Source organism: Acanthaster planci, linkage group LG08 (genome assembly GCF_054643075.1).
Source record: "Acanthaster planci isolate LZ-2023a linkage group LG08, COTS_SCS, whole genome shotgun sequence".
Lineage (NCBI taxonomy): Eukaryota > Metazoa > Echinodermata > Asteroidea > Valvatida > Acanthasteridae > Acanthaster > Acanthaster planci.
Window position 1 is genome coordinate 1,979,602 of NC_141784.1, and position 26,801 is coordinate 2,006,402.

A 26,801-nucleotide genomic window follows, 5' to 3' on the forward strand; every position below is an offset into this window, starting at 1 on the left:
ATGAGTAGCTTGAAAAGTTTGAATTTACTTTTCAAAATACGATGGATTGTACTTTTTAAAAATTTACCATGAGGACCAAAGAAGTAGCCTAAGTCTCCGTAGAAATAGATAGTCTCCGATTACTAAAGTACTGCTTGAAATTATACGTGGTCACTACATTCACATGGCAGCACATGGTGTCTCCCAATATTAAAAGCCTACCCTGTGTTAGAGCGAGACAGAAACATGAACGCGGTTACACAGTATACACGCGACCCCATTATTTCTGAACACCTCTTCATTACAGAGGAATCTGTCTTTGAAGGCGTGTAATAAAAATTCCAAGAATTTATGGTCATTCCCATGAACACTTCGATCCGATTTTAATGTACGTCTGCTTAGTGCGCTGCCTCGGCTCAATTAAATTTCCACTCTGCATTACTCTCCCAACGCTGCTTTATGACGACTCCTTGAGGTGGACTTCTTTTTCTCTGAATGGTAGCAGGATGACGGATAATAAGGGACGCCCTGATACCTAAGATATTTAACATTTATTTTAGCAATTTTTATTCCCTCGGCGAGTATATAATTTGTGCATGTCAATTTATACTTCTGGACCTTATGTCTGGATGCAGATTATAATGGAAGCGATCTTTTAATTCCGCAGGGGAATGGCAATATGTTTTTTTAAATCGTCAGTTTCTATATAGTCGTATAAATGCATTTACTAATGGAAAAAATATAGATGTATAGATGGTCTGTGGGATTTGTTTCTGGCTGTTTGCTCATGACACATTTTATAATGTCTCTTTGAAATGTTTTAAGTTCATGTTTTTCCTTTGTCTCTTCATCAACTTTATTACAATATTTACCTCTCCGATCTAACTTCAGAGAGATCATATGGTATTAATTGCACGACTATTCGTTTTATCAATGTTTATCAGGTTCTCACTGGTCTACGCGATTGTGCATATTAATGACAGCCGCTTTTGTTTCATATTTGCATTAAATTAATATTCGCCTAATTGCTGACAAGTTTCAACAACAGTTGTTTCTGGAAAGCATGAATTTTGAAGCATTTTATTACTTCGTTTCCCGTCGCGTTTCCATCTTTTATTATCCGTGTATTTACCGTGTATTGTGTAGTGATTGCAAAGCAAGAATAAATTAGTTTTTTTTGCAAATTTGATCTCTGATCTCTGATTTCTATTTGAAAATCCAAAAACCTAATTATATGATTTGTGCCATATATTGAGTTTTATACGTGTAGTTTACTCAGTGTGACTTGTGTTAAAATTTTCATTAGGTTATCAGCCAGCCTAAGAAATAATAATAATAATAAACTTGCTGGTACAGTGGAAGATACAGACAGTGCGTGTGTTCGTCGTGTGTTCAAAGCTTAATGTTTGTCATTTTTAATGAATGGCACAAGGATTTCAGTCAACATTACTTTGTATATGAAACACACCTAAATAGGCCAAAGCTGTCTATAGCGAGTTGCGGCACTGACGGTTGAAATGGTGGAGTATGCGTCAATACACACGGACAATCAACACACAACAGCTGCACACCTAATGAACAGCCACTATCGTTTCGAAGTGTGAAGTTTGCGCTACTTCAGCCCTTGATTTATATCAGTCATTCCAGCAATATTGCTTGAGACACTGGTATCCGACTGAACATATGGATTGAAGGCATTTGGCTTTCAGCACACAGCTTACCCTTGACACACCAACCACTGGCAATAAATTTCGAAACAGTCGATTAGATCGCTGGCAAAGAGAGAAACTTGAAGTCTTCGCGTAGCTGCACGATGTATCAGTAACTTCTAAGAACTGCTCTCTAACTGATCTGATAAATGTGCGGGGGGATGGACAGGTTGACGTTCGCAGGAGGGAAAGGGAATTGTTGGAGGAATGGGGTGTTGTGCGACGTTATTTAAATGCATTCGCAAATCCCGATGGGCAAATTGCAAACTGTCACACTCCTTTCCAACCTATTGTCAACCATTGCCTCCAGTCCCTCATCCTATTGTTGTTTCTCAATCTGCAACTCACTGAACTGAATTAGCATAGGCTTATAGAGGGTTTGCATGGCTGCCATCTTACAGGCCAGTACTTTTTCCCCCACGGGATATGTACAAGGGAGGCGTCCCCGTGGCACGAAAACAGTTCCTGCATGATGGCTACCAGGCAAAGCCTCTACTGGATGAGCAAAATATACGGGCAAGTGTGAGATGGCACACTCGTGACAGAGTGGACTTCGATGAAAGCGGTTCCAGATTGACATTAGAGGGAGCCTCCGTCTTTATTCACGACAAGACACCCCGGAGCGCAAGACAAACGTCGAGATCTGATTTACTCGCGCTATCATAACGTCAGCAATTGCCGCCCTCAACGTTTGCTTTTACTTAGTGGTTTCTTTAATTTTTGTCCTTCGATCGTGTGGCTCCGCCCTTTGATCATTTAGTTATTTCTTTAGATCTTGGTTTTGTATTTTGATCGTTTAGTTTTGTGCTTTTAGTTTTTATTTCTGTCCGTTTGTCGTTTAATTTTGTCCGTTGATCTTTTCCTTTTTTTCTGATCGTTTGAGGTTTTTCTGATATAGATCGTTTGAGGTTTTCATTACTTATTTCGGAAATGCATTTCGCAAAGCAGCATTTAGAACTCTGATTCATTTTTCTGTCATTCGTTTTTAATTTACCTTTTTGACATTCGCGATGTCCTTTGTTTATGCAGTTTCTCTTTTGTTTGTTTTTAAATTTTGAGCTTGGTTTTTGGTTTCAAGCAATCATTTTGTAAAATATTAATGATAGCCCTGATGGCGCCCCATACTACGCATGGGTGGCAGATTCAAGGTTGCAAGGCGTGAAAAAGCAATCACATGGATTGGAATTCTTTTTCATTTAATGCTGCGACATTTACCCTTGCGCATGGCTATTTATTAAAGTGTACACATTCATTTACAAACAAGGGCGTGAGTTTCGCACCTTTTGTACGGCAGTTACTTTGTTGAGCTGAAAATATGCCAGATGAGGCCCACTCACCTCTAAATTATTTTGCAATGTTTGCAAACTAGCAAGTTATGCAAAAACTGCAAAACAAAACGGTATTTTGGAGAGTGATCAGGAATTTAACAAGTCGCAATAGTACCACGAAGAGTCACGCGTCTTTGTTAGTGTTACGAATTTCAGTCAGCCTGGAAAGCCTGACCATCTAAAAACAGCATATGCAATGCGATTTTTAAAAATTATCCTACTTTTTAGAAATACACTTTTGCATCTCTTTAATCATTTTTTTTTGTTTTGCCTTCTAAAGAGTATACTGGAGCCTTTTTGTTTTGTGTCAGTTTAATTCTTCATATTCACGTGTAAAAACGTGACGTCATTCTGTGCAGAAAGCACCACACAAAGTTGCCAGGAATTTGAATATGTTGCAGTCATGATTTTTCTGTATGATCTTTGGTGTTAATTGAATGAGTTCATGGCAGTATTTCAGCAAGTCTCTCTTTTCAGATGTTTTTTTTTTCAGCGAGCCAATTTTAGGTGTGACAATTTAACAAGAATGAAAGTCCTTGTCCTGATGATACTCTAGTGTCTTCCCGGAAGGACATCATTGCAACCGTGCCTACAGTGGCCCGGCAAAGCATGAGAAGAAAGTGCACCTTCCAGTAGAAATTGTGCTGCAAATCTACGAGTCATGTCAAAGTTTCACGCATTTTATGGGGTTAGATAGCTTCAGCACAAAACGTTTGAGAAAAATTCAGCGCAAGACCCCTTCAACCCTCGTCGTCTGACGGCTTCGGGCCAGCAGCATTTCTGAGCTGTGGCGAGCTGAAAATATTTACGAGGTTCACATTTGAGAGCTAAGGCCCATCATATCCGTCCATCATATTGAGAGTGAATTACATTTGTATTTTTCTTCATTGCTTGGCTCCTGGGCCTGCGTCAAGCCCCTGGCTTCGTGAGGGGACACATCCTCAATCACTAACCATTTCTGGCTTGGCTTGCCTAGAGCTAGCTCAATGCCTGGTGACACCCACAGCAATTGAAACAGCCACCTGCTATTGCGGCGGGAGCCGAGCGAATCACTGAAGTACCGGGCTCACAGACAATCAATGGTAGAGACTCCATCGAGGAGAGATGCGATCGAAGTGCTGTGGATTATTATCACTAGCCAAATGTCTCCCGCGGGTGTGCAATTGAGGAACCTCGCGCATGCATGAGACTTGAAAAACAGCACCATAGGGATGTGTCTATAGCTGGTTCAAGTCGACATACTCAAGGATGCGACGTGCGACACACGAAATTTGATCGGTGCATTTCATTGAAGGGTGGAAAAGTAGGTGGGTATTACCTCCATCATCTTGCCTACACCGAGGCAGTCCAGTTTTGCACCGCGTTCGGGGGCACTGACGCCTGTCCCTGTAGATTCGCAGTATATGAATACGGTGCGTGTTCTCTCGATGAATAAGCTGCCATTCCAGATCTTAGCTGTGAAATTTCTTCGAGATTACATTATTGTGTAAGTATACAAGCATTTAAACTTCAGATTGACCTCGTGGTAGTATTTTACTTTTGTCGAAGCTAATTCACCGTTGGAAACACACGAGCCGGAAAAGGCGCTGTTGATGGGTTTGTAGCTCTATGATGTAACAGCTTTGGTCTATAAACAAAACACACCAGTGGTTCATTGTAGCTCCGGACGGGATTGAGCACACCAGTTTTATAAAGTGTGAACATGTTGCTAGGGTACTGGGTCATAATGGTACATTAGTTTGGCTGCTTTTGAATAATTCTGCTGGTACTTTCTGGGTACTACAGGCCACGCACAACGTGGAAGCGAATTTCCATGACTGATATACATTAAGCTATAATGATCCCTATACCGTGATAGCGACTGTGCTGTATACTTCCAAGCATGGTCCGAGCGTCATTCTCTCCAGGTTTCACCCCACCTCGTTCCCTTGGGTGCGATCTTTCCGCGCTATGTTGGTTTCCAACGTGCCTTGCACAAGCAAAGGAACGCGCACGCAGCCCATTGAGTCGGCGTTGAGTTTGTAAAAATGAGTATTTTAAAAAAAAAAAACAGTATTTTGGATCGACCTCTTTCGTAGATCATGTGCATAATTGCGGTCATGGCACCTTGTAAATTTACCCTTCACTGCAACTATAGAGGTCACGAGGAAAACAGTGTTTTGATTCCTTTGCTCTTCCCTTTAAACACGAAGCTTGCATACATGCATAGGAACCTCAACCTCTAGAGTAGTGCTACATTGCCTGCTAGATCTACGTCTCCCATGATGGAACTGTCCACAAGATAGAGGAATCGAATTTGGGCTTAGTAAACAATTTCAGTATTCAAACAGCGCATGCCTAAACCGTTGCGCGTCCGACGTTATTCAGGAGAAGGAGCACGCTCGCGCGACGGTCTGTCCAATCAGCACGGCTATACGCCAACTCATGTGCACACGTTGTTCCCGAATGACCTTACCGTTTTGAAATACTAAACTGGCTCATTACTAAGATGTGGCTCGTCTAGGTACTGTATGCAAACTGCAGGGCGGTGACATTTAGCCAAGTTGTTTAAAAAGACAGACAGTTGATCCGTATTGTCTTAATCAGCGCATGCACTTTAATTAAATGTAGCCGCAGGAAATTGTTGATGCAAAACCTCGTTACATTAAACTTCGAACCATTAATGTTGCTAGGGGAAAAGTTCTGTCCAGTGGGGCTGAAGGACACTTAGCAGAAGCAGTAAACTTATTAACCAACAACCGGGGAAAGGTGGGTCAATTGTGTGGTATTTCTATAAAAGCAGGTGATTTTCACACACTTTTCAATTCTTGCTTTCACTCCATACCCATTTAAAAAAAATCAGTTTTTACCGGATCGGCCCCCTCCCGACGCTCATGCTTCAAACTAATCGAAATTATTTCCAGCTGGCTCAGAAAAATTTCCGTAAAAGTCCAGAATAGTGGAAATTGAACTCAAAGTCAACTAGATTTTCATGTGCGGGACTTCCTGGCACGTTAACAAGTGTTGTTCAGGGTAAGATTATTTCCAGAATAGACTTTCAGGGAACCAGGAAATAGAAATATTTTTATAAATTTTACTAAAAACCCTTGAAATTACATCTTTGGGTTTCAATTAACTTGATTTTAAGTTTTGTTTTGCAATTTTAATCCATATTTTGATGCTTTTTGGTTTTTATGCTGATGTAATTTGCATATTTATGAGGGCAGAACTATGATGTCATCCAAGGCACCGAATCTCAATGTTGCACTGATTTGTGCACAGAAAATTTCTAGATTTTTTAACCATTGCTGTGGCAGATTTTATTTTCTTTGGCAATATATTGCTGTGTAAGTATATGGCAATAATCCAGCAAAAATCCTTTTCACAGAAATGTTCCCAGATAGCAAATTTGGGGTTCACAATTTGAACATGAAAACATGCAACCTGAACCATGTCTTCCTCACTGTATTCACATCAAAGCAAAAGTGCCCTCACTTGTCCAGAAATGCTTGGCCAATTTTTAATGTTGGAAAAGTGCCCCGTTCAGTTCACATAACTCAAAAAAGATGTCAAACAGTCTTCATACATGGAAGAAGAGTACAGAGATACACAAAAAGTGATTCTAAGAAAAATTTATTCCCTGGTTCCTTTAAAAAATTTGACCGAAGGTTTCCTGTCTTGTAAATTAAAGCAAAGTATCACCCTCATTATCACTGCAAATAAGACCATAAGAATATGGGAAAACTGACCTCGACCCCCTATCAATGTTGAAAGTGCTTGGGAGGTGGTCGATGATAACATGTATTATTATGTCACTTGTCAGGGTTTCATGCAAAACGCAAGGGTGAACTGCACGTTCTGAATTAATGGTGCAATGGCAAGTTCGGAGGCAAACTATAGTTCGACCAGCAATGGCGCTGGCGTAGCTAGGATTTTACTATAGTGGGGGGCGCAAAGGGGGTACCAGCATCGTATGGGGGAGCACCAGCTTTCAGTGGTGTGGTTTTTTGGGACACGTTTTTGTTAGCGTTGTTCAATATCCATTCATCCGGGTTTTTTTCCAGGGGGGGGGCACCTGGGGGAACCGGGAATTTGTGCCCCCAGCCCCCTTCCCCCCATGGCTACGCCACTGTACACCAGTGGTCAGTGGCTTTTTAACAGTGCGCATGCGCAATTCAGTTACACTCGAACGACCCCAGTCGGTCAATTTTTTTTAATCTTATCGTTACTCACATTTCATTCTTGCAACCTCAATGAAACCTCGTATAATTATTTTCATGTGAATTGTTCCCTCTGTAATGATGAAATCGGCTGTTGATAACCAGCGGACCGGTAAGACCGTGCTCTGGGGCCTGGTTACAAATGGTCGATCAGTGCAAACCATCCATCGTTCGGGCGGTGTTAGTCGGTCTATAGGTATTGTTATGCGCAGTTGAGTATATTATTTTGTGTATTATCTGCACAATAGAAATGTTCCTTATCATTATTATTATAGTCAACTCAGTATAGCCGTCGGTCGAACTTGCTCTACTCTGTAGAATCGAGGGCCCTGTTTCCTACGTCACACATCTAACACAGGTCCTTGATCCATTGTGATAGGAATGAGTAAAGTCGTTGTACATTTGATTCAAACCTGCCATTAGCGATGATCGCCGCTGCACAGATTGGTGGCTTAGGGCCGCCAGTACGTCTGTTTCCATTTGCCAGACCGTCTGTATTGTATAGTCCGCCGTCCGGTTACTTGACGGTAGTGGAGACACACATCTTGATCGGTAATTGGGCACGGTGGGACACTCAGTTTTGTTTCTTCAGTCAAGTTCCGTTTGTCTATAATCTTAAGTAAGAAATTCTAATCTGATACAATGGCAAGATGAATAAGTAGGTTTGTTTCTCTTTGCATGAGACATGAGAAAATTGTTTTGCAAGGAATGCGTCTGATCTGATTTATTTATATCTATAGTACGAGGTTTCTATTTTTCACACATTCACAATTTTTTAATCCCTCTTTTCCAACTGACTGTATTTGACACAATTTTGTATGCATAATTAACGTCTCAGGTCTAATTATTTTGGCCAAGTCTAACCAATTAAGTGTTTAATTGTGGTGCCGATCACGGGATGAAAAAAACGGTCTGTTTATCACTCTTGGAACTCACCTCTAGATCTTGTTATCCCGTAGGAAGAATAGGAACTGGGAGCAGAATTTTATTTCATTTTCTTGCAGAGAACTAGACTTCAGGGGATATTGCTCATCGAGGAAGGCATGCCAACAAGAAATGAAATTTAAATCTCAGTAGGAAAGCGATGCGCTTTAATGATCTGAAACGTATTTAGAAAGAACGGCGACGAAGAATTACTTCACGCACGAGTAAATGTACGATATCTTGTTTGGGCAGGTATGTGTATAAACATTATTCTTTGTGAATATTATTGATGAGGCTAGGTGGCCATGGGGAGTTAGGGGAAGGCGATAAATAATGCAAATTTCGCAAACGGAGAAGTTCGAGGGCGAAGTGGCTGTGATCAGAGAAACATGAGATGATGAAGAGATAGGATCTAATGGAGCCATGTCAGTGTGGTCTGCGAAAGGATCAAGAGGGGATACCGTAGTTAAATTGCAGAGGGGGTCGTCTGAGCATGCAAGTATAATTTTTCTGCGCATCTGAATTTTTGTTCGCGCTGTCATATATTAATTTAGCGAGATGGCCGTTAGTTAAAGGTAAAGTATCATCTCGTCCCAGACTTTCTACGTGTGTCGAGTGATGCTCCCTGTTCCAACTTCCTGTCCTCAAAAATGCAAATCAGGCATTTGCTATTTTGCAATTCTTATTGGACGGCACGTGCTTGTAAATGCTCAAGAAAAAGAAACTTTTGCCCTCTTTTTCTGTCCTCAATGGGAAGTGAATGGGGTCATGAACCGGTAGGTTACGACCATTTCTGTTTTGGGGGAGTGAAGACGTATGGAAAGCATTACGTAACCATGCTCTCTATGGACCAATCCCATACTGCACTATCAGTGTCCCTGTGAGGCAAAGAAAACAGCATCTCAAAGGAAATACAGTTTTACAATTATCATCCAATAGACACACAAGCTTGTTTAGTCCAAGGAAAACATGTGAATCTTTCATCATAAAAGATAGGGTGGACTGTAATTATTGGTTATATACGTCTTCAATCCCCAAGAAAGGAAATGGTCATAACCTGAGGTTCACGCCCGTTCACCGCCCTTGGAAGGCAGAAAAGCAGATGGCCACTTTTCGGCCACCTTTGTAAAAATCTGTTTTTCCGGTATCACAAAAGCAGAAAAGTTGAATTCACGGTTGTCGTCAAAATGTTCGATTCAAATTTCTGCCTGCTCGAAAGCAGAAAAACAAATGGCCGCTTTTCGGCCGCCAGCGAATGAAGAAAAATAGAAAAATGCATAAACCAAACAGTGTTAGCTCTGCTTCTTGAGTTGGCAGAAAAGTAGAAAAGTCAAAATTGCATGTTACCAGAACATAAAATCTGCTTTTCTACCATTCTGATAGCAGAAAAGCAGATGGCCACTTTCCGTCCTCCATAAACAGAGGAAAGTTCGGTGGAAAAAGACCACCCCTCAAAAAAAATAAATAAAATAAAACAACAAAAAACCACAATATGGCATTTTACTGAGTTTGCCCACAAAAAAGTGTTGTCAAATTAATGGCTCACCCCGGTCAAAAAGTGACCGTTTATGTCCAGGACAGGTTCCTACATCCGTGGTCCATCGTGCACAACCGTCGTGACCTTTGGACACATATGCTGACAGACCTCAGTGGTGTCATTTCAGGGCAATCGGCCGAAAGAAAGACTGGCATCCGGTCCCCATTTGCCGGGTATCGATAAGAGGAAGTTGTTTAAATCCCCTCCTTCTTGATAGTCTTGGATCTTTACGCATACTAAGGGCGAATAATATCGTATAGAGGATTTGACGACCAGAAGTACATGGGCCCTAATATGGTGCGTTTTATAGCTCCATATTCATGCATGTCTGTTGGAAAATTGAGAGGCATTTGTACAAGACTCGCTGTGTAAAACACGAACACACAAAGTACATGTACATGTAGTGCAGCCTACTCATTCCCTTGTAAATGTACACGTAGGTGTACTTCAGCGTATAACTTAGTACATGTACACATTACATGCACATATGCATACATGTACGTACACGCATGTTATACTGTGATTGAATCATGATTGAATGCAGATGTACACTCATGTATAAGCCTACAATGAGTACTAGCACAGGCCTTCAAGTTCAAACGATACGCCATATCCGGTGTTCTTGATTCACTCATGGAGGTAGTCCTAGTGGGAAACCTCCATGATTCAGTGAATTGAAACAGCCTCGCGCTGCGTATACATGTACCTGCACATGTAGCCCATGCAGCCTACACCCACATGTATGGGCCGGCCTCACGCACGTACAGTGTACATGTACATGTACGTACGCATAGAGTAGTGTCGTCACAATGAAACCAGCTCACTTCTGTGTCAGTTGCATTGAGCTTTTACAATCGACATGATCGAGCGTACGAGAATGGTTCAGTAGTCAAACAAAAAAGCTCTATGATCGGAACCATCCATGATCTAGTGCCACGGATGGCTAGGCCGCGGGAGGGCACAGCAAACAGTAAGTACATGTTTATGTTTTGGGCTGTGTTTGCGGGACATGGATACAGGCTGAAAGCATTGCTCCGTGTTCCAACCCTGACGATGGGAACCGTGGAACTAGTTTTGGGGTCGTTGTCGTGTCGTGTGTTGAGCCTGGCCCATGTACTGTACACAGCGTAGCGTGTATAGCCTGCACTTGTTAGTGTGGATCTATGATCAATCACACAGCATAGACGAGCAAGAAAACTCGATGAATCTATAATACTTGGTAGACCATAGCACCATACAAAGTATGGTCGGTATTGATTTTTTTTCAGTAGGGTACGTTAACTCCATACGAAGTGTTGTGCACAGAAGTCTGGCTGTATTGAAGTATTCCGTAGCATGTCAAAACCACCATCGTGTACTTGGTAGAAATTTCTCCAGAATTCTGGCTGCCATGCAGTACTACAATGCATGAATGGCCATCGCCAGCGAAAAGGACACCTTTTCCCATCGTTCTGGGTGTCGATGTCCAGGGCCAAGGCTTAGACAAGTTTGTTATCTAGCAAAACGACGTGGAACTTGGCAATGTAGGATTGTCGGGTAGTGTTTGATTCGATTCGACCATGTCGACTTTCTCATGATTTTGCATGGCTGAAAAAAAAACAGAGATCAGTCGAAGCGCAATGAACGAAGTTATGGGAAACTTTCAGGCAAATTTGCGTGGCGAGCGTGTTGGATACCCCTAGAATGTGGGAGCTGGGTGGACGTTGGACCCCACAAGGGTACGTGTTGGACAGACCGCAGGCGGTTCATCGCGTCCATCAGCCGCTGTCGTTAAATGCAGTGCACCTGCGGGAAGTTTGTCCTTGCGCTTGTCGGTCACCCGTTTACATGTACCTAGCTCTCACAGCCACTAGGGCCTATTTCTCCATCGTGTCACTGTCTACTTGCAGATGAGGTACATATACACATATCGTCCTTTTGTTTTAGAATATTTATTTGAATCCAAGAAGTGCTCATGATCTGACATTTAATATATCCATGGAGGAAGGAAAACAGAATCGGACAACGGTGGATCGATATTTAGTCGAGACGTTACACGACCAGATACAAGACTAGTCACAAGACCCAGGGAAAACACAGACAAAGGAACCCTAATACATTTGAATACCTATAGGCTACAGTGACTCGAATTCAGACCGGAGGTCTTTAGTCGGCCTTGTGATGATCTTGAGGGGATCTTACTGGATCTTAACCGTATAACACTGCAGTGGATCGTAGAGGATGTGACATAGAATGCAACGTATCTAGTGAAAGTCCTGCAGTTTCAAAACTATCTAACCCTTTACAGGAAGTGTTTGAAATGATGCCAAGGTCTCGATAGAGCATGTCCATAATTACTAGCACTATTCCCGCTTGTATGCTAACACGGTGGATACTAAATGAAAAAGGCCGGCCATCCAATTCCACCAGAGACCCTTGAGCTCTCTTTCAAAACGGCATCGTAAATACCTATAGTGCAGCGAGGCACAATCCCTCAGTACAATCCGAACCATGCCACAGAGTAGTAGCAATGCTTGGACGACAATATCCCCTTTCGGGTTCGTAGGGCAGATGGGTACTTGTCTCTGAAACAGGATCTTCAATAGGGGCAGGTCCGGGTTATTTTCCGTCCATGCAGCAAATTAAAATGTCTGCCTGCATCCTACAAACGTGCTCCAAATTAAATGCACGATGTAAGCCGAAGTTGAATCGGCTTGTTAAATAAGATTTGCATGTTTTACCGAAAATAGATCACTGTTACAATGATTGTTGATAGATCAATTATGGCTTGTTATACAGTGCGGACTTGGTATATTGTATTCATGTATACGCTTTACTTGGAAGTACTGTAGTGTTACTACTCAAATACTTGAGCAGCGTAACCACTTCACACGTCTTGATGAAGCGAAGTTTATGTGCAGACACTTAGGAGACTTGTCCATGGAACGAAATGATAAAAGAAGGACAAAACATAATAATTTTATTGAACTCCTCAAATTCACAAAAATGATACAGAAAAGAAAGGAAAGCATTTCAAACGAAACAAAAGTATTCCGTGCTTGGTCAATTTCCCCCTTGTTCCCGTGCTTTCTGTTGGGGAAGAAGCCACGGTCATGTTGAAATAAGCCACAGTATTCCAGAAGTAGGTGCTGGGAATAAAATTGGAAAAGCAATGTAGTCTGTAGGAATAACTAATTATGAACCTGTGGGAAAATACAGTAATTTACTTGTGAAAAAAATGTACTGAAACAGCTCAGCTGTATTTGATCGACAAAGAATATTTTTACTCTGGAGAAAATTTGCAGAGCAATATGGCTCCCAAATTTGTAATCAGACAAATGGATGTGACTTTTTTGTGGACCTTTTTGGAAAGGGTCTATGCTCTCTGAAAAATCTCTGGATTGTCCGTAAATTGTTAGAAGTACATGAAGTCACTGTCATCCATATTGCTATTTTACGAATACGTATTTGTGAACATTTTTGGAATAATTGAAGTGGTGAAACTGGTTCCGTAATTTTCCTCCTGCATATTCTATAGTGGAGAGGGTGAGGAACAAGTCGTATATAGTTCACTCGTTGGTACAGCTCAGAATAGCGAATGAGCTGTCCAGCTTTTTCACATGGAGACTGGAGAGTTGAAATTAGTTGGGACGTAGGTCAATAGGCGTTGACAAATAGACACACAGTTTTCCTAGTTTTATAACTATTGGGAAATTTATCATATGACTCCATGGATAGACCCTCTTTCTAGGTACGTGTCATCTTACGCATAAATTATCTTCCAATTTAGAAATGCATGTAGCTTGAGTAACGCACATACCATTCTTTTAATGAGTGGTGTGATAACCTTGGAAATCTTGAATCTTTTAAACTTGTGGTGATCTTTATCTTCTGTTCCGGTTTCAGTTTAGGTGGCGTGTTTGTTGGGAGAAACCTTTGTAGCCTCACCCAGTGACGAATGTAGAAATGTGTTTCTCTGCGTGTCTTTCCGCCAGCCTGCGCTAGGCTAAGTACTCTTCTGCAGACTGAGTTTCCGGTGTTTTGGGAGTGCCTGAGTCCCCCTTAAAACTGTCAGATAATTTCTCAACGAATTTTCTGGACAGTGTCCACGTAATGCACTGTGGCTCCTAACTTCCAAAAAAGTAAACATATTCCAATTGTGGTGTATACATGATCATACTTTGTGCAACTTTAAAACCCGCCTCAATGTTTCCATGGAAACTGACAGGTATATTATATACGAAAGTCCGGCTGCATGCAGACCCCAATGCAAATGTTATGCAGCTGCGATAGAAATCTTCGCTACGGTGACAAGATGGGATGATGAGCTTAGATGGGTTCAGTAAGGCCTGAAAAGCTACGGGCGATGACTGCTTAAATTTAATTTATCCGATTGTTGCAATAATCAACCCCGGGCCAGAGCCTTTCATTTTTAAATAAAAATGAACATGTTCTGAAGATAAATTTATAAAAAGGAAAAAGGAGCACACGTTTATGGGCTTTGCTACTAAATTGGTTCAAAATTGAAAAGTAAAAAAAAATCTAAAGAAATAGCACTGAGCTTATGTGAGGAAATCAGATACTTACGTGATGTACTGTATCACAAAGACGGTTTCTATTCATTTATGTTGCATAAAGTGCTCTAGAAAGATTATGCATGTCCCAAGATTCGGCGAGGGAGTGTTACCAGACGTATACGCGTCCACGGAATATGTATTCACAACATTTGCATTAACGCTGTTGTATGTTTGACTCGATTTATAACAGTGCGCGAAGTTAAATTATACGAGCGGAGGAGCGTTTGTATTTCAACAGTTCCATGCAAGGGGTTTAAGATGCGCATGGTGCACCAGAGAACGGTGAAGTTTAAGTGTCTTGTTCGTTTGCATTGGCGCCGGAATTGCCAAGTACACATTGAACTAATATTGTTTTCCTAAATACATGTATTTATTAATAATGTCCACACACACAGCCAGTCCGTTCCTTATAGCTCCACGGACGTAATGTACACCTCTCGTGGTAATAACATTGGAATTGTTGACTCGCTAGAGTATTGTCTACCTAGGCGTTCAACGACAGCGGCGGTGCCAAACCTTGTGCTACGACTGCGGCGGTGCCAAACCTTGTGCTACGACAGCGCCGGTGCCAAACCCTGTTCGACCCCAGCAAACGTCTTTCCTTCCTCTAATTGAATCTGATAATTTGCTCGGCGATCCGTGCCGAGCTGTTGGCGCAATTGGCGTCCTTGCCTGCTAATACCTCGAGAGTTTTGAAGGGTACTTGACGCGATGAATTAATAGACGTATTTTTTGTGCAACGTTCCTCATAAATTTCCGCGTATGAAAAAACTGTTTGACATCCTTGTGGAGTTAATTGGATGTATAGAAAAGATCACTTTTCAATCATTTAAAATTCTCTGGTTTTTAATTTCCTGAACAATTATTGATGGCATTGTTATCATAATTTCCTGAACAATTATTGATGGCATTGTTATCATGATTTCATTCAGGACAGACTCTGCTCAGTTTAACTAGTTTTCATGTTCACATTGTGAACCCAAAATCTGCTCATCGGAAACATTTCCGAGAAAGGTTGTTTGGTGACTTACTGCCGTAGGCAATAAATCACTGTAAAGAAAAGGAAAATTTCAGCAGTTTTTTGTGCATAAATCAATGCAAAATTGGAGATATTCTGCGTGGATTTACATCACAATTTTTGCTCATGAATATGGAAATCCACAATAGCATAAAAACCAAAATGCACCTATATGCTTTTTAATATAAAACACATAGGTAAAAACTCGAGGGTATAAAGCAGTAAATATGTTGTATTGGATGTACCCTTTAAAGGAGAACTTTGATCACATTAGTTAGCTTTGCAGGTGTTGATTCTCACGGTATGCTTTCATTGTTTGGTGAGTTTCATTCATTTATTTATCCACTGGCTAGGTACTGTAAATAGCACGTTAGCGTATCTAACTCATGCACTATGTCTGAAAATATTAATACTCGATTAATCGGTCAATTTATTGATTCTTTGGTAACTTTTTTACTTAGAGCAAACGATTATTCATCTGTTCGGTTACTCAACCCCCCTTTTAAAAGAATGGTAAGATAGAATATGAGACAGACACAACCACGTGTACGTACACGTGGTTGACAGGAGTAGTCAAACCCATTTACATGTAGCCCCCTCCCCCCAAAAAGTAAATAAAATCAACAAGGCAGACCGTTTGCGCCTTTGCGATAGGCTCTCTATTGCTTGAACATGATAGAATCGGCTGTTCGATTAATCGAAACTGTAATCAGATAAAAAATCAAAAGTGAACGATCAATAGATTAAAAAAATACAAAACTTGTGGGCACTATTGACAAGCCATCAAAATGTCACAGAATCAATTCTTTGAATATGAACAGCGTGTATTTGTTAATATATACGCAATGGCTTCTCTTAATAAGTTTTAGCATTTAACTTTTTTAGAATGATGGCGTGAAAAATACAATTTAATCCGGATAGATATTACAAATAATCTTTCGATGGTATTTTTTTAAAAACTGTACCGTCGAATGGGGGAAGTAAAGACAGAGTAGGCATGAAAAGTCAAGTGTTAAGTCACTGTGCTAAAAAGCATTCGCCACTTGTCTTGCAATTGCTGTTGGTAGATTAGGGGGGCTTGGCCTGCCTTGATTTGAATCTCCCATTAATCCAATACTCCTTCCAATAATTATGTTTCCAGCTTTGTCTGTGCATGCACTGGAAATAATATAGCGCGCACGCACGTCTCTTACAATGCAATTGCCGTTGAGGCTGTAAATTAGCCATTACAGAAACGTCTAACGCACAAAGAGGTGTCGGTCTGGCATCACTCTGGCAACCGCATACACCCAATGTTTTCCCGCCGAGCAACCATGGAACGATCGCTGATGCAGGAAGAGTGTTTTAGTTGTCATGGAAACGATCTCTATTCATTTTGCGAAGACACTTGATGGGTCTTCCCGAGTGGCGTTAAAATTTAACCTTGGGTAAATACATCTTGTGCGTTTGAGTGGTGGAAAACGACATGAACCCACGCGGCAAAACGGTGGAGTGGAAGAAAAGTATGAGTGGTATATATACGCATGTACTGCGTGCGTGGCGGTAAACACGGCCAGGCCATCACAGGATACAGTTCATTCCTGCCTTTTTTCTGCTCCAAGTAGAGGTTAATTGCTTCAACACGTGATGAACTATAGCTGTACGGTATTTTTCAGTATGCCACGCCGCACATGATCTGTTATGTTCCTGTTCAGTGTGCTCAGCTGCGGTGGAGACACACTGCGCTTTACTGGGATGTTTGCATGGGGAAAGATAGTCTTGTACTTGTATAGCTCACCACTCAAAAAGTATTAGGGTGGTTGTGTTGCCCGTATGGCAAAACTACAATCAAGAAAATTACCAGAGAGAAAAGTCATGGAAGTTGGGAAGTTGGCAAGCGACCCAACTTCCCAAGGATGTATCGATACCAAAGCTTGGGACCTAATATGATCATTAAAACAACGGGAAAGGATACTCCATGTTTCCGTTGAAATGGAAAAGGAATGCAGAAATTGTTCCTCACTTCTGAGAAGATGGACCGTATGGTTGAAAAACCAGCCATGAATCGAACAGCGAGAAATAGCCATATAGTGAAGCGATTATATAATATCCGATCATAATTCGCGTGCCGCGAATACATGAAATTCATTCGATCGAGGAGGCGAATGAAACGTCGAGAGCTGCAAAGCATATATCCATCTCAGTGAGACAATGAATTGTGAAATGAGACAGGTACGGGGTCTTCATTTGGAAGTGCCACACTACTGTGTACCGGTGATTGATGTCACTGAAGAAGTCTGATTTTTATCTTGGCCGACAGTTTGAGGTCATTTGTCCTCCATTCAGTTTCAGTATTATCTTTTTTTTGACACAACTTTTGACAAAAAGTATAAGCTGTCGATTTGTTGAAGCGGAAGAGAAAAATCCAAAGGTGGAAAGTCAACTTTAAATCAGTATGACGTCTTTATCTGGATGGAAAATGACATCATCCGCTTTATCTTTTTTCCGTAAGTCATGCTCAGTAACTCGACCTTTTAAAACAGAGAATGATGCGCCCGAACGGTTTGCTTTGTAAGCCAATTAAAGCGACCCTCGTTGTTTATTGCGGGAAATTTGTGCGCATGTTTTGTCTGGAATTGCAATTTGTCTAAAATGATAATGATATGAGGAATTCTTACTTCAAGCGTTGTAGCTTAACTGAGAATTTGCCTGTAGGTGATAGGCCTATATTAATAATGAAGCGTAGATTTTGGCTCGTGTGATGACTAATGACGTTTTTCTAAGCGCTGGACGGGGAGAAAAAAAACGGTCGTGAAATCGCGATGATAATGGCGTGATGCCTATGTTGTGAACTCACTGATAACGTTGCAACGACGCCGTGATCATTTTAAAAAGATAATGTAATGATGAATGAGCTGGCTGATGAAAAGGGCAACTTCATTAAAGAGCCCTGCAGTGGCCTTTTAAAAATGCACCTTGATGTCCCTGTTGAAAATTTTCGTCTTGACATTTCAAGACCATTGTGGTGTTTTTATGATTTCATGCAAATGCAGGGTTATTCATGAGCAAAAGTAGGATTCCATTCCAGGAAGAAATCTGAAGGATTTTTTTCCTGTAGACTTAAATTTGCCAAGATCGTTGTGTCCCTTCAAATATTCTTTTTCCCGACAATTCCTTGCCAAGTCAGGAGGCTACACGCTATTGACCTTGTGTGAACACTGATAAGAGTATCCCTAAAAAAAATTATCAGCAAACCTCTAAGAACAGTATCTTTCTGAAAAAAGAACGCCGTCATTACATATCGTCAAAAAAGGCGTCAAAAAGTGTACGTTTCAATGAGATTAACCTAAAAGGGATGGCAGATTTTTTTAATATAAATACACTGTTAGAGTTAATAGCCTTGCACTATGTTTTCGAGTGCAAATCATGACATTAATGTTTAAGTTTATAATCTACACACAGCGACGTGCTTACTTCTAGGGCTGAGTCAATTCATATAATTCACTTTTCGAATATTCGGCCTTCAATTTGATCGAATTTCTGAATATTCGGTCGCACTGACCGTTGTTCATGAATAAACCATACACAAAATCAGTTGCAATAACACACACAATTGTACATTATGATCAATATAATAGCTTCTCACATCTCAAGTCACGATTTAGCAAGATTTAAGAGATGAACAAAACTTCTTGCCCTGTTGAAAATTTCTGTTCCTTTTGACTTGTTTAATGAATAATTTACTTTTTAAATCGTTGTAAGATTTCTGACGCTTTTCATTTGAATCTGCTTGAAACAAGCCGCCATAGTGCAATTTTTCTCATTTAAAGCAAAAGAAAATTTCCCCTTCCTTTTTGTGAATTTTGCATTCGAATATTCAAAGTTGAAAAATGATATTGGAATATTCGACCGTTAATCGAATATTCGGATATTCGGCACAGCCCTACTTATTTCTTGAATGAATGAGTCGTGACGCTGTGGTGGCTGGCCCCTCCCTGAATATGTATGCTTAATAATCCGAAGATGAGGTTTACATAATATGCATGCTATTCGTCATTGATACCATGCTGCCTCTCATTTCCGGATATTACTTTAAATGAATTTTTCATAGCGGTGTCTATCTTTGCGTTAATGAGAACAGCGAACAGCTGTGAGCTTCTGTCCAAATAAAATTACCTCTCAAGCTGTCCAAATATTAGCGACAGTAGATCAAATTGCGAGATGATTATGGTATTTGTGTTAGTCGTGTAGAGGCCGTCTGTGTAGACAGATTTCCCGTATTGTTCAACTGTGGATGTCTTTGTATATAGAGTTTCCTTACCACTCATTCTTCAGACGTGAATATTAATGGTAGTGGACGCCATAGGGACTTTGGAACGTGCACTCAATCACAAGTATGCATTGCGACTTACGTTCAATCATTACATGGAGAACAGTGCTTTGTGATACGGCGTGATGCACGTAAAATCGCTCAAAGCGGTCTGCAGTGCACATTTGTATTCAAACGTAATCCCCAGTATGAACGTCAATTAGATTGATCAGGCCCTAGTGCCCAGACGTCAAACGACTAGAGATTTTTTTTTGTTGTTCTCAACAGGAGATAGCCAATCAGATGTCAAAGCGATGACGTCACGTTCCAGGCTGTCCGTCCTCTTAGTGATGGTTCTCCTCACGTTGCTGAGTGTCTTGGTCTACTTGCAGAGTCCATTACAAATAGGACTAGCCAAGCACATGGCCGGAGGTAAGACTCTTATCGAGACATTTTAACCCAGTTGGGAAGTCGGATTTGTGAAAGTGCCCTTTTGTAAATAAAAATTAGTAACAACGCATGGCTTGCAACAATCGCATTGTTGCTAGAAGTTTGATGAAACAATTCTCTCTAGGGCCTATATAGGTCAGTTTTTGAGGTTGAAAATGGAAATCTACCAACTTCAGTTACTCAACACAATACAGAATCGTTGTGCCTTGCAGTTTATAGGCGCTTGCCTCAATCGATCATCAAGATGGTGCAGGCATCAAATCAGAAAGTTCTCTTATGAAGCAGAAACAAAGGCCTCTGCAGTGAAGGGAGACCTGAAATACTGTGAAATATTTGGGGAAAGAAACCTTTTGGATTTAATCAGACTTGGAAATAATCAGCAGTGGGCAGATCCTATTGACTGAGTTGGAAATACATGTACATGGATGAATGTTTTCCGATATTCAAACATGTGGGCAGTGTCTTTCTACTGAAGCCATTTTGAAGAAGTGCCATGACAGATGTTACCTTAGTATACTCTTGACTGTGCCACAACAGCAGCACCAGTGGCACATCGAGCCTTTGAATGGGGAAAGAGGATTTTCGTCTGAAATAATTGTCCACTGTTGGAATGAAATCCTTTCAGTGCGGGGGGGGGGTGCTAATACCATTTTTAAAATGGCAACATGTCCCAGAGGAAAAGGACCCTGTCAGTCCGTGACCCAGATACAGGAGGGCTGGGGCTTGTTTCCTTCTCAGTCTAGCCGCGTGGCATCGCTATCTCACCGACGGAATCCCATGAGTCACGTGTACGCGGCTAGATGCACAACTGGATTTCATAACCAATCAGCATCCACGATAAAGTGGAAGCTCGTTGCGCTGTGACCGACCTCGTTATTTATGATTCAAAATCAAAAACAAGTTTTCTGAAAATAAAAGTGGAATTAAAAGGTATTGGTACCTTTCACTCTTACATTTCTCGAAAATCTTCGTTTTGTTGACGAATTATAAATGACAGTGAGGTGGGTGTAACAGCATGACCGATTTCCATTTTTACGTAGAACTGCCAAAAAGTAATCAGAAGTCAATCGAAACTGCTATGCAGGGTAGATGTAAAGACTGAACAGCTCCAAAACCTGTTTAAAATATTCAGACGCCCAGAATAATTTTTGGGTTTGTCCATTATTTCGTGTTTGTATCGGTCTTATCTTTTTTTTTTAAGTTTCCACTACTGGCATAGATCTTTGAGAAATCAAAACAGTTGTAAGGCGTGACCTATTGCCAAAATGTATCAATCCTCACTTTCCTATATTCGGTTGTCTAATTGTGTGCACAGAGAAGTTCCCAACACACCAGAGGCACGTGAGTGACGTTATGAGATCGACACTGTTACCCCATCTGCTGAGTAATAGCACGGTAAATATCAATATTTATCTCCGCTCCGCATTTTTTATTGTTGTAGAAGCGAAAAGGTAGAAGAATTTAGGGTTTTGTCTTTGAGGCCCGCTTAGACATCATTTTGGAATACATTGTTTTGGTGCAGTTATTACTCATCTCCATATTTCACAGTTTCACTATTAGGCTGAACCTTTCATTTTGTTGTAAACTTAACGTCTACAAGACCTTAAACATAATGACGTCATGCTGTGTTTACATGTCCGCTTTCCTATCGGAGCTCGATGGATTGCATCCCACCTCGCTGCCACAGGGAAGCACATGTATACATGTTCACAGGTCTATCATGAGATGTGCACATGTTGACAATAAGTTCTCGACATTAACAGGAAAATGTCTGTTTAATTGCATCGTGTGGTACATTTTTTGTACACTCCAACTTGTGTGTTCATCTTCCTTAAAAAGCAGTAACTATATCCCCTGTATTGGGCACTTATCTCGTTTGTCAAAGTCAAACTGAGAAGATTTTAAGGCACCTCTGACGTACGATTTTAATGGAGTCTTTATCATTTGTACACCAGGGAAGGGCCAATTCCTCTCTGACTGACTTGCACACAGTTCGGCCGACCGTTAGTTTTATGGTCGCCAAACGTAAGGAAATGAAGACTCGAAGGGACGTTCTTCGTAAGGCATGTCAACACTACGGTAAACAGGTGTCTGGAGATCTTAGGAAGCACCTGTCTGCAAACATTTTTGTGGATGATGAGCACCGGGTCGTATATTGTGCCGTGCCGAAGATAGCTTGCACAAGCTGGAAAAAAGTCTTCCTCGTGTTAAACAAATCTTTCCAAAGCACTTCAGAAATATCACAGTATTTCGCCAACCGCGACGGACAGAAGATGCTGACAAGGTTGAAAGACCTTCCTCCATCGGAAATGAGCAGAGTGCTGAAATCCTACGATAAGTTTTTGTTTGCCCGGCACCCTTTCTCGCGCGTGCTGTCGGCGTTCCGGAACAAGCTGGCGCCGGATTCGACTTTTGAAAGAGCCGGTGTGTGGCAGCGGACGGTCGGCAATCGGATTCTGGGCATATACCGGGAGAACCACCAGTCAAGTTCGGACGGCTACGACCTGACCTTCGAGGAGTTCATCCGGTACCTGACCGACCCGGCGGTCCCATCCCAGACCTCCTCCAATAAGCACTGGTCAAAGATCTTTGATCAGTGTCTGCCCTGTGACATCGACTATGACATCATTGGCAAGTTCGAGACGCTGAGGGAGGACAGTGAGTACATCCTGCGGCTCATCCACGCGGAGCATGTGACATTTCCAGGATCTGAGTCGAGCAGTCCCACCGGCAGCTCAAACCAAACTAAGCTCGAGTCGTACTACAAAAACGTTCCACTTGTCGACCTGCAGAATCTCTACAAGAGGTTTAGAGTTGATTTCGATCTGTTCGGTTATGATCCTCCCACTCTGGCATTCAAGGGTAGTTAGCACTCGACATCTGGCATTCAAGGGTAGTTAGCACTCGACATCTGGCATTCAAGGGTAGTTAGCACTCGACATCGTGTGTCACATCCTTCAAACAGCACTGTGTGATTTGGAAGATTTGCTGCTGAAGACTTTACTACGTTAGAAATTGCCTCGGTCAAGTCTGATTCGCTCGACGAAACCTGTTCCGTTCTACATGTGTGGTGCTCAAAGCGCTTTGTGCAAATTATTCCTGCCGGTTATTGTCTTTGTTGATATTGGCTGTGAGAACAAGTTTAGAGAGTAGTTCGAGATCAGGGCGATTTTCCGACCCTCACAGACACCTATTTGAACTCCTGAATGGACAAAAGACAACCGCACAATAGTAAAACATCTTGCCTAAGAACACACGAACGATGGTAGACCGTTACGTACCATGGGTCAGTTTGTTTCACATGGATCTGGATCTCGATCAGTGATCCTAACGCTGGTTCGCACCATCCATTAGGAGAGTTTTGGTGTCCGTAAACCAACAACGGATCACGGATCATAATCCAGATCTGTGTGAAATAAACACGGCCCATATAAACCGGATCATAACGTGTTGATCCGTATTGTGCGAACAATGTATACGTGTATATTATTGTGCTATACAGAGAATATATTTTTAAATACCGCTTTCAGAGAAAAGGGAGTAGTGTACGAGTATCACATGGGGAATATTTTTGACTAGGGCATTCCAGTGGTCCAGTGTGGTTTTTTTATGCGAAGGACGTTCATGTTGCATTCCAGAATAATTTTGGTTGAAATATATTGGACATACAGTGACATATTGTACGCCACCTTCATTTGTTGACAGGACAGATCGTTGAAATAATCAAGCAGTGATTTGTAGCTTTTTATAATGACTTTCTTTTTTAAATCAGATATTTATACTTTAATCATATGCATATTTTTGAGAATCATTTCCAACTTTGACCCTTTAGGGACATGTTTGATCTGGTTTCCTGACACATCGCTTTAAACGAAACCAAGGGTTAGGTCGCCGCCGTCCAACGATGTCCAAAAACTGAGTGCTTTCTGTCGACATGTCGACGTTATCATTAGTTTTCGGCCGTTTTGGGTTGTAAAATTGCTTTCTCCAACGACAAAGCGTATGCCATCGTGTTTGCCAGCCGAAACCTGTGGGAGCAAGCTTTTGTTTCACGAAATTCTTGGTAGTGGGTTAAATTCTTTGAGGTAGGCACTCAGACGAGGGCATTCCAAGCCTTCCCGTGGTCATGTGCCATTAATGGCGATGATTGCTATCTGTAGGTAGTGCGGCTAGTCAGGGAACCAGACTAGTATTGTGAGATGGAAATCTCACCGATTTGACTCGACAGTTACATTAACTGTACGTTTTATGCAACCAAGTAATGTACATGTAATCGGCTGACATTTCAAAGTCCCGACTACCTGACAACGTTGTCTTCCACGTGACATGTATTCATTGAAAGTAATAGGATCAAATTTGGCACAATGCATTTATTGAGGAATTGTATATTTTTGGTGAAGACTAAATTTTTAGTTATTTAGCAGACCTGTTTTTTTGTCGTATGTTTAAAACGTTTATGCTACACCGTAATGCGATGTAACTTTCTGACGGAAGTGGTTACAATTACACCATTACAGAACAAATACTGACAGAAAGTGTGAAAGGGAAAATATTCTTGAGAACTGTTATTTCATGTGTCATCAAATCAGCAGGATACGATGTGTTACTGATTGACGTGAGGAGCCAAACTTTACAATCAGTGCATCTGGGGCATTAACGTATAAATCAACGACATTCAATAAATTATCCATACGTTTGGTTTCTAAAATTACTAACTGAGGAAGAGAAATGAAATTTCTTGGAATTTATTATGATGCTGATTTGGGTATATATTCCTCATCGGCATAATTAAGTTCCTGCACATCAGCCGTGTGCCCACATCAGGTGGGCTGTGATTTCATTTTTCTCTCTTATTTATACCAATTGTGTCCATTTCCTTGAGGTGTTCCTGCGGTGAATGTTGTAAACACACTTCGTGTGGATCTTTTAACTCTTCTTCATGTATGAAAACCATTTGACGTCCTGTCTTGATTGAAGTGTATTGAAAAAGCGCACTTTTTAAAACGTATAAAAGTTGTCCAATCTTTTCTGGACAACAGAGGGCGTGGTCATTGTGGCGTCGATCAGAGAAGACGCAGTTCAGGTTCCTTGTTTGTTTTTTTCTGTTCATATTGCGAACCCAGTATTTGCTCATTAAAAAAAAGGTTGCTCGTGTACCTCCACAACAATAAGTAACCAAAGAAAAGACAATTTAGGACATCAAGATATCAAAAATTCCGGCATGGGTTTCATACACTCTGAATGTAAAATTGAGGGGTTTCCTTACAGGATGGCAGCACAGTTTTGCTCTGGGATACTGGAATTTGCATTAGCATTGAAACCACATAGGCGCTACAACGCCTTTTTAAAGTAAGAGATGACAAAATGAAAGAAAAAGTTATTTTTAGAACACAGAGGTTCATTTTTACAGGTTACAGTGAGTAATACCGGCGATTCACAATAGTGCGCATCCAATCACAACGCGCGAAATCTGTCGACCCTTTCTAAACGCGCATCGGGTGGACAGATTTTGCGCACTGTGATTGGCCAACGCGTTGCAAACTCTTGGAGGCGCACTAATTGTGAATTGCCCATATTGCGTTGCACGGACCCTTAAAGTAATGGCTGTTGATTTCTTTTCTCATCTGGATGTTCTTTGTCATACCTCGATATATTTGTGTAGCTTATAACAAAACTGCTGGCAGGTCTGACTTGAGTCGATTTCTTTCTTTCCATTATTTTGGGACGGTGCTGTTGTTTTCTAAAAGTAACAGTACTTATAATCATGTCATGATTCAGTGTGTTTCTTTTGTTTTAAATCGGCGAAAGACGACACACTGCCAGAAAAATAATGTCATGCAAATGAAAAAAAATCAAATACAATGTATCCAAAGATGAGAGAAAATTGCGCGTCGGTGTTCTTATTCTTTTTTTCTTGGCCTGAAATCCCTGCAATACAATATACATACGATAACGTCCCAAGCTTCTTATCTGCTAAGGCATTTTACATGTCATACCTTACAAAACTAGAACGACTTTAAACCTGACACATGCAATATAACATAATACGCAAAGCTGGGTATTCTTTAGAAAGTTCTTGTCGTTTTCATAACGCGCATGTTTAAACGTGGGCCTGCGGTCTTCCTCTACTTTAAATAATTTTTTGATGTGGAGAATTCTTCATGGAAGTGATCACTTTGGGGCGCGCAGTAATGTCCCATCCCATTCTCAAACACGGATGCGCTGCTGTCTTGTTTGACTGTAAGAGCACAAAGTTATTGGTTGTAATGTAGAGCCTTCATCTTCCCCTCTGTGGCAGGAAATCATCAAGCGCAGTCAAGAGAGGTTTAACTGCTCCTGTCGGCTCCATAGACAAAGCGCGGTTACCAGCTCCCGTGTTGAAGACCCTAGACATTCTTTGTACACAGTGACCGCCACTGCCAAGTAGCTGGTAACCCACAGACTCGCCATGTTTCGCTGCGGCATACTGGAGTAAATGAATGATGGAAAAGATGCACGAAGAAGGTGCGCAGTTCTCTTTAGTAGCCCTCAGGAGTCAGCGAGTGATCTCCGCAGATGCGCTCGAAAATTACAAATCAACGGTGGTTATTTGGCAAAAGTCGGACGTTTCTGAAGTCAGTTATGACATTTTGCGTTTTTGGCGTTAGAGAACAAATACCTAAAATATGAACTGTGATATTGATATCATAAGTCACAATCGTAGTGGTTCCTACGGTTAAAAGAAGGTGGAAACATGCTGCAGGAATGCATTTGACAGCGTGGTAAGGTTTCATGCCCAGACAGTTGTGAACAATGACAGAAAGGAAAACGAAT

At 41.3% G+C, this 26,801-nt stretch overlaps 1 protein-coding gene across 3 annotated transcripts; it reads left to right on the forward strand.

Moving 5' to 3' along the window:
• Positions 1–3,829: 3,829 nt before the first annotated feature.
• LOC110976053 (carbohydrate sulfotransferase 13-like) lies at positions 3,830–25,872 on the forward strand. Of its 3 annotated transcripts, none has more exons than XM_087139943.1 (4): positions 3,830–4,323; positions 19,827–19,970; positions 21,304–21,383; positions 21,944–25,872. In XM_087139943.1, the coding sequence occupies exons 1-4, from the start codon at positions 4,200–4,202 to the stop codon at positions 22,856–22,858; spliced, it is 1,263 nt and encodes a 420-aa protein (XP_086996069.1). In that variant the 5' UTR covers positions 3,830–4,199; the 3' UTR covers positions 22,859–25,872. The 3 variants fall into 3 exon arrangements, with proteins under 3 accessions (XP_086996069.1, XP_022084699.2, XP_086996070.1); XM_022229007.2 differs by lacking the exon at positions 3,830–4,323 and adding an exon at positions 4,344–4,502; XM_087139944.1 differs by lacking the exon at positions 3,830–4,323 and adding an exon at positions 10,117–10,646.
• The last annotated feature ends 929 nt before the right edge of the window (positions 25,873–26,801 follow it).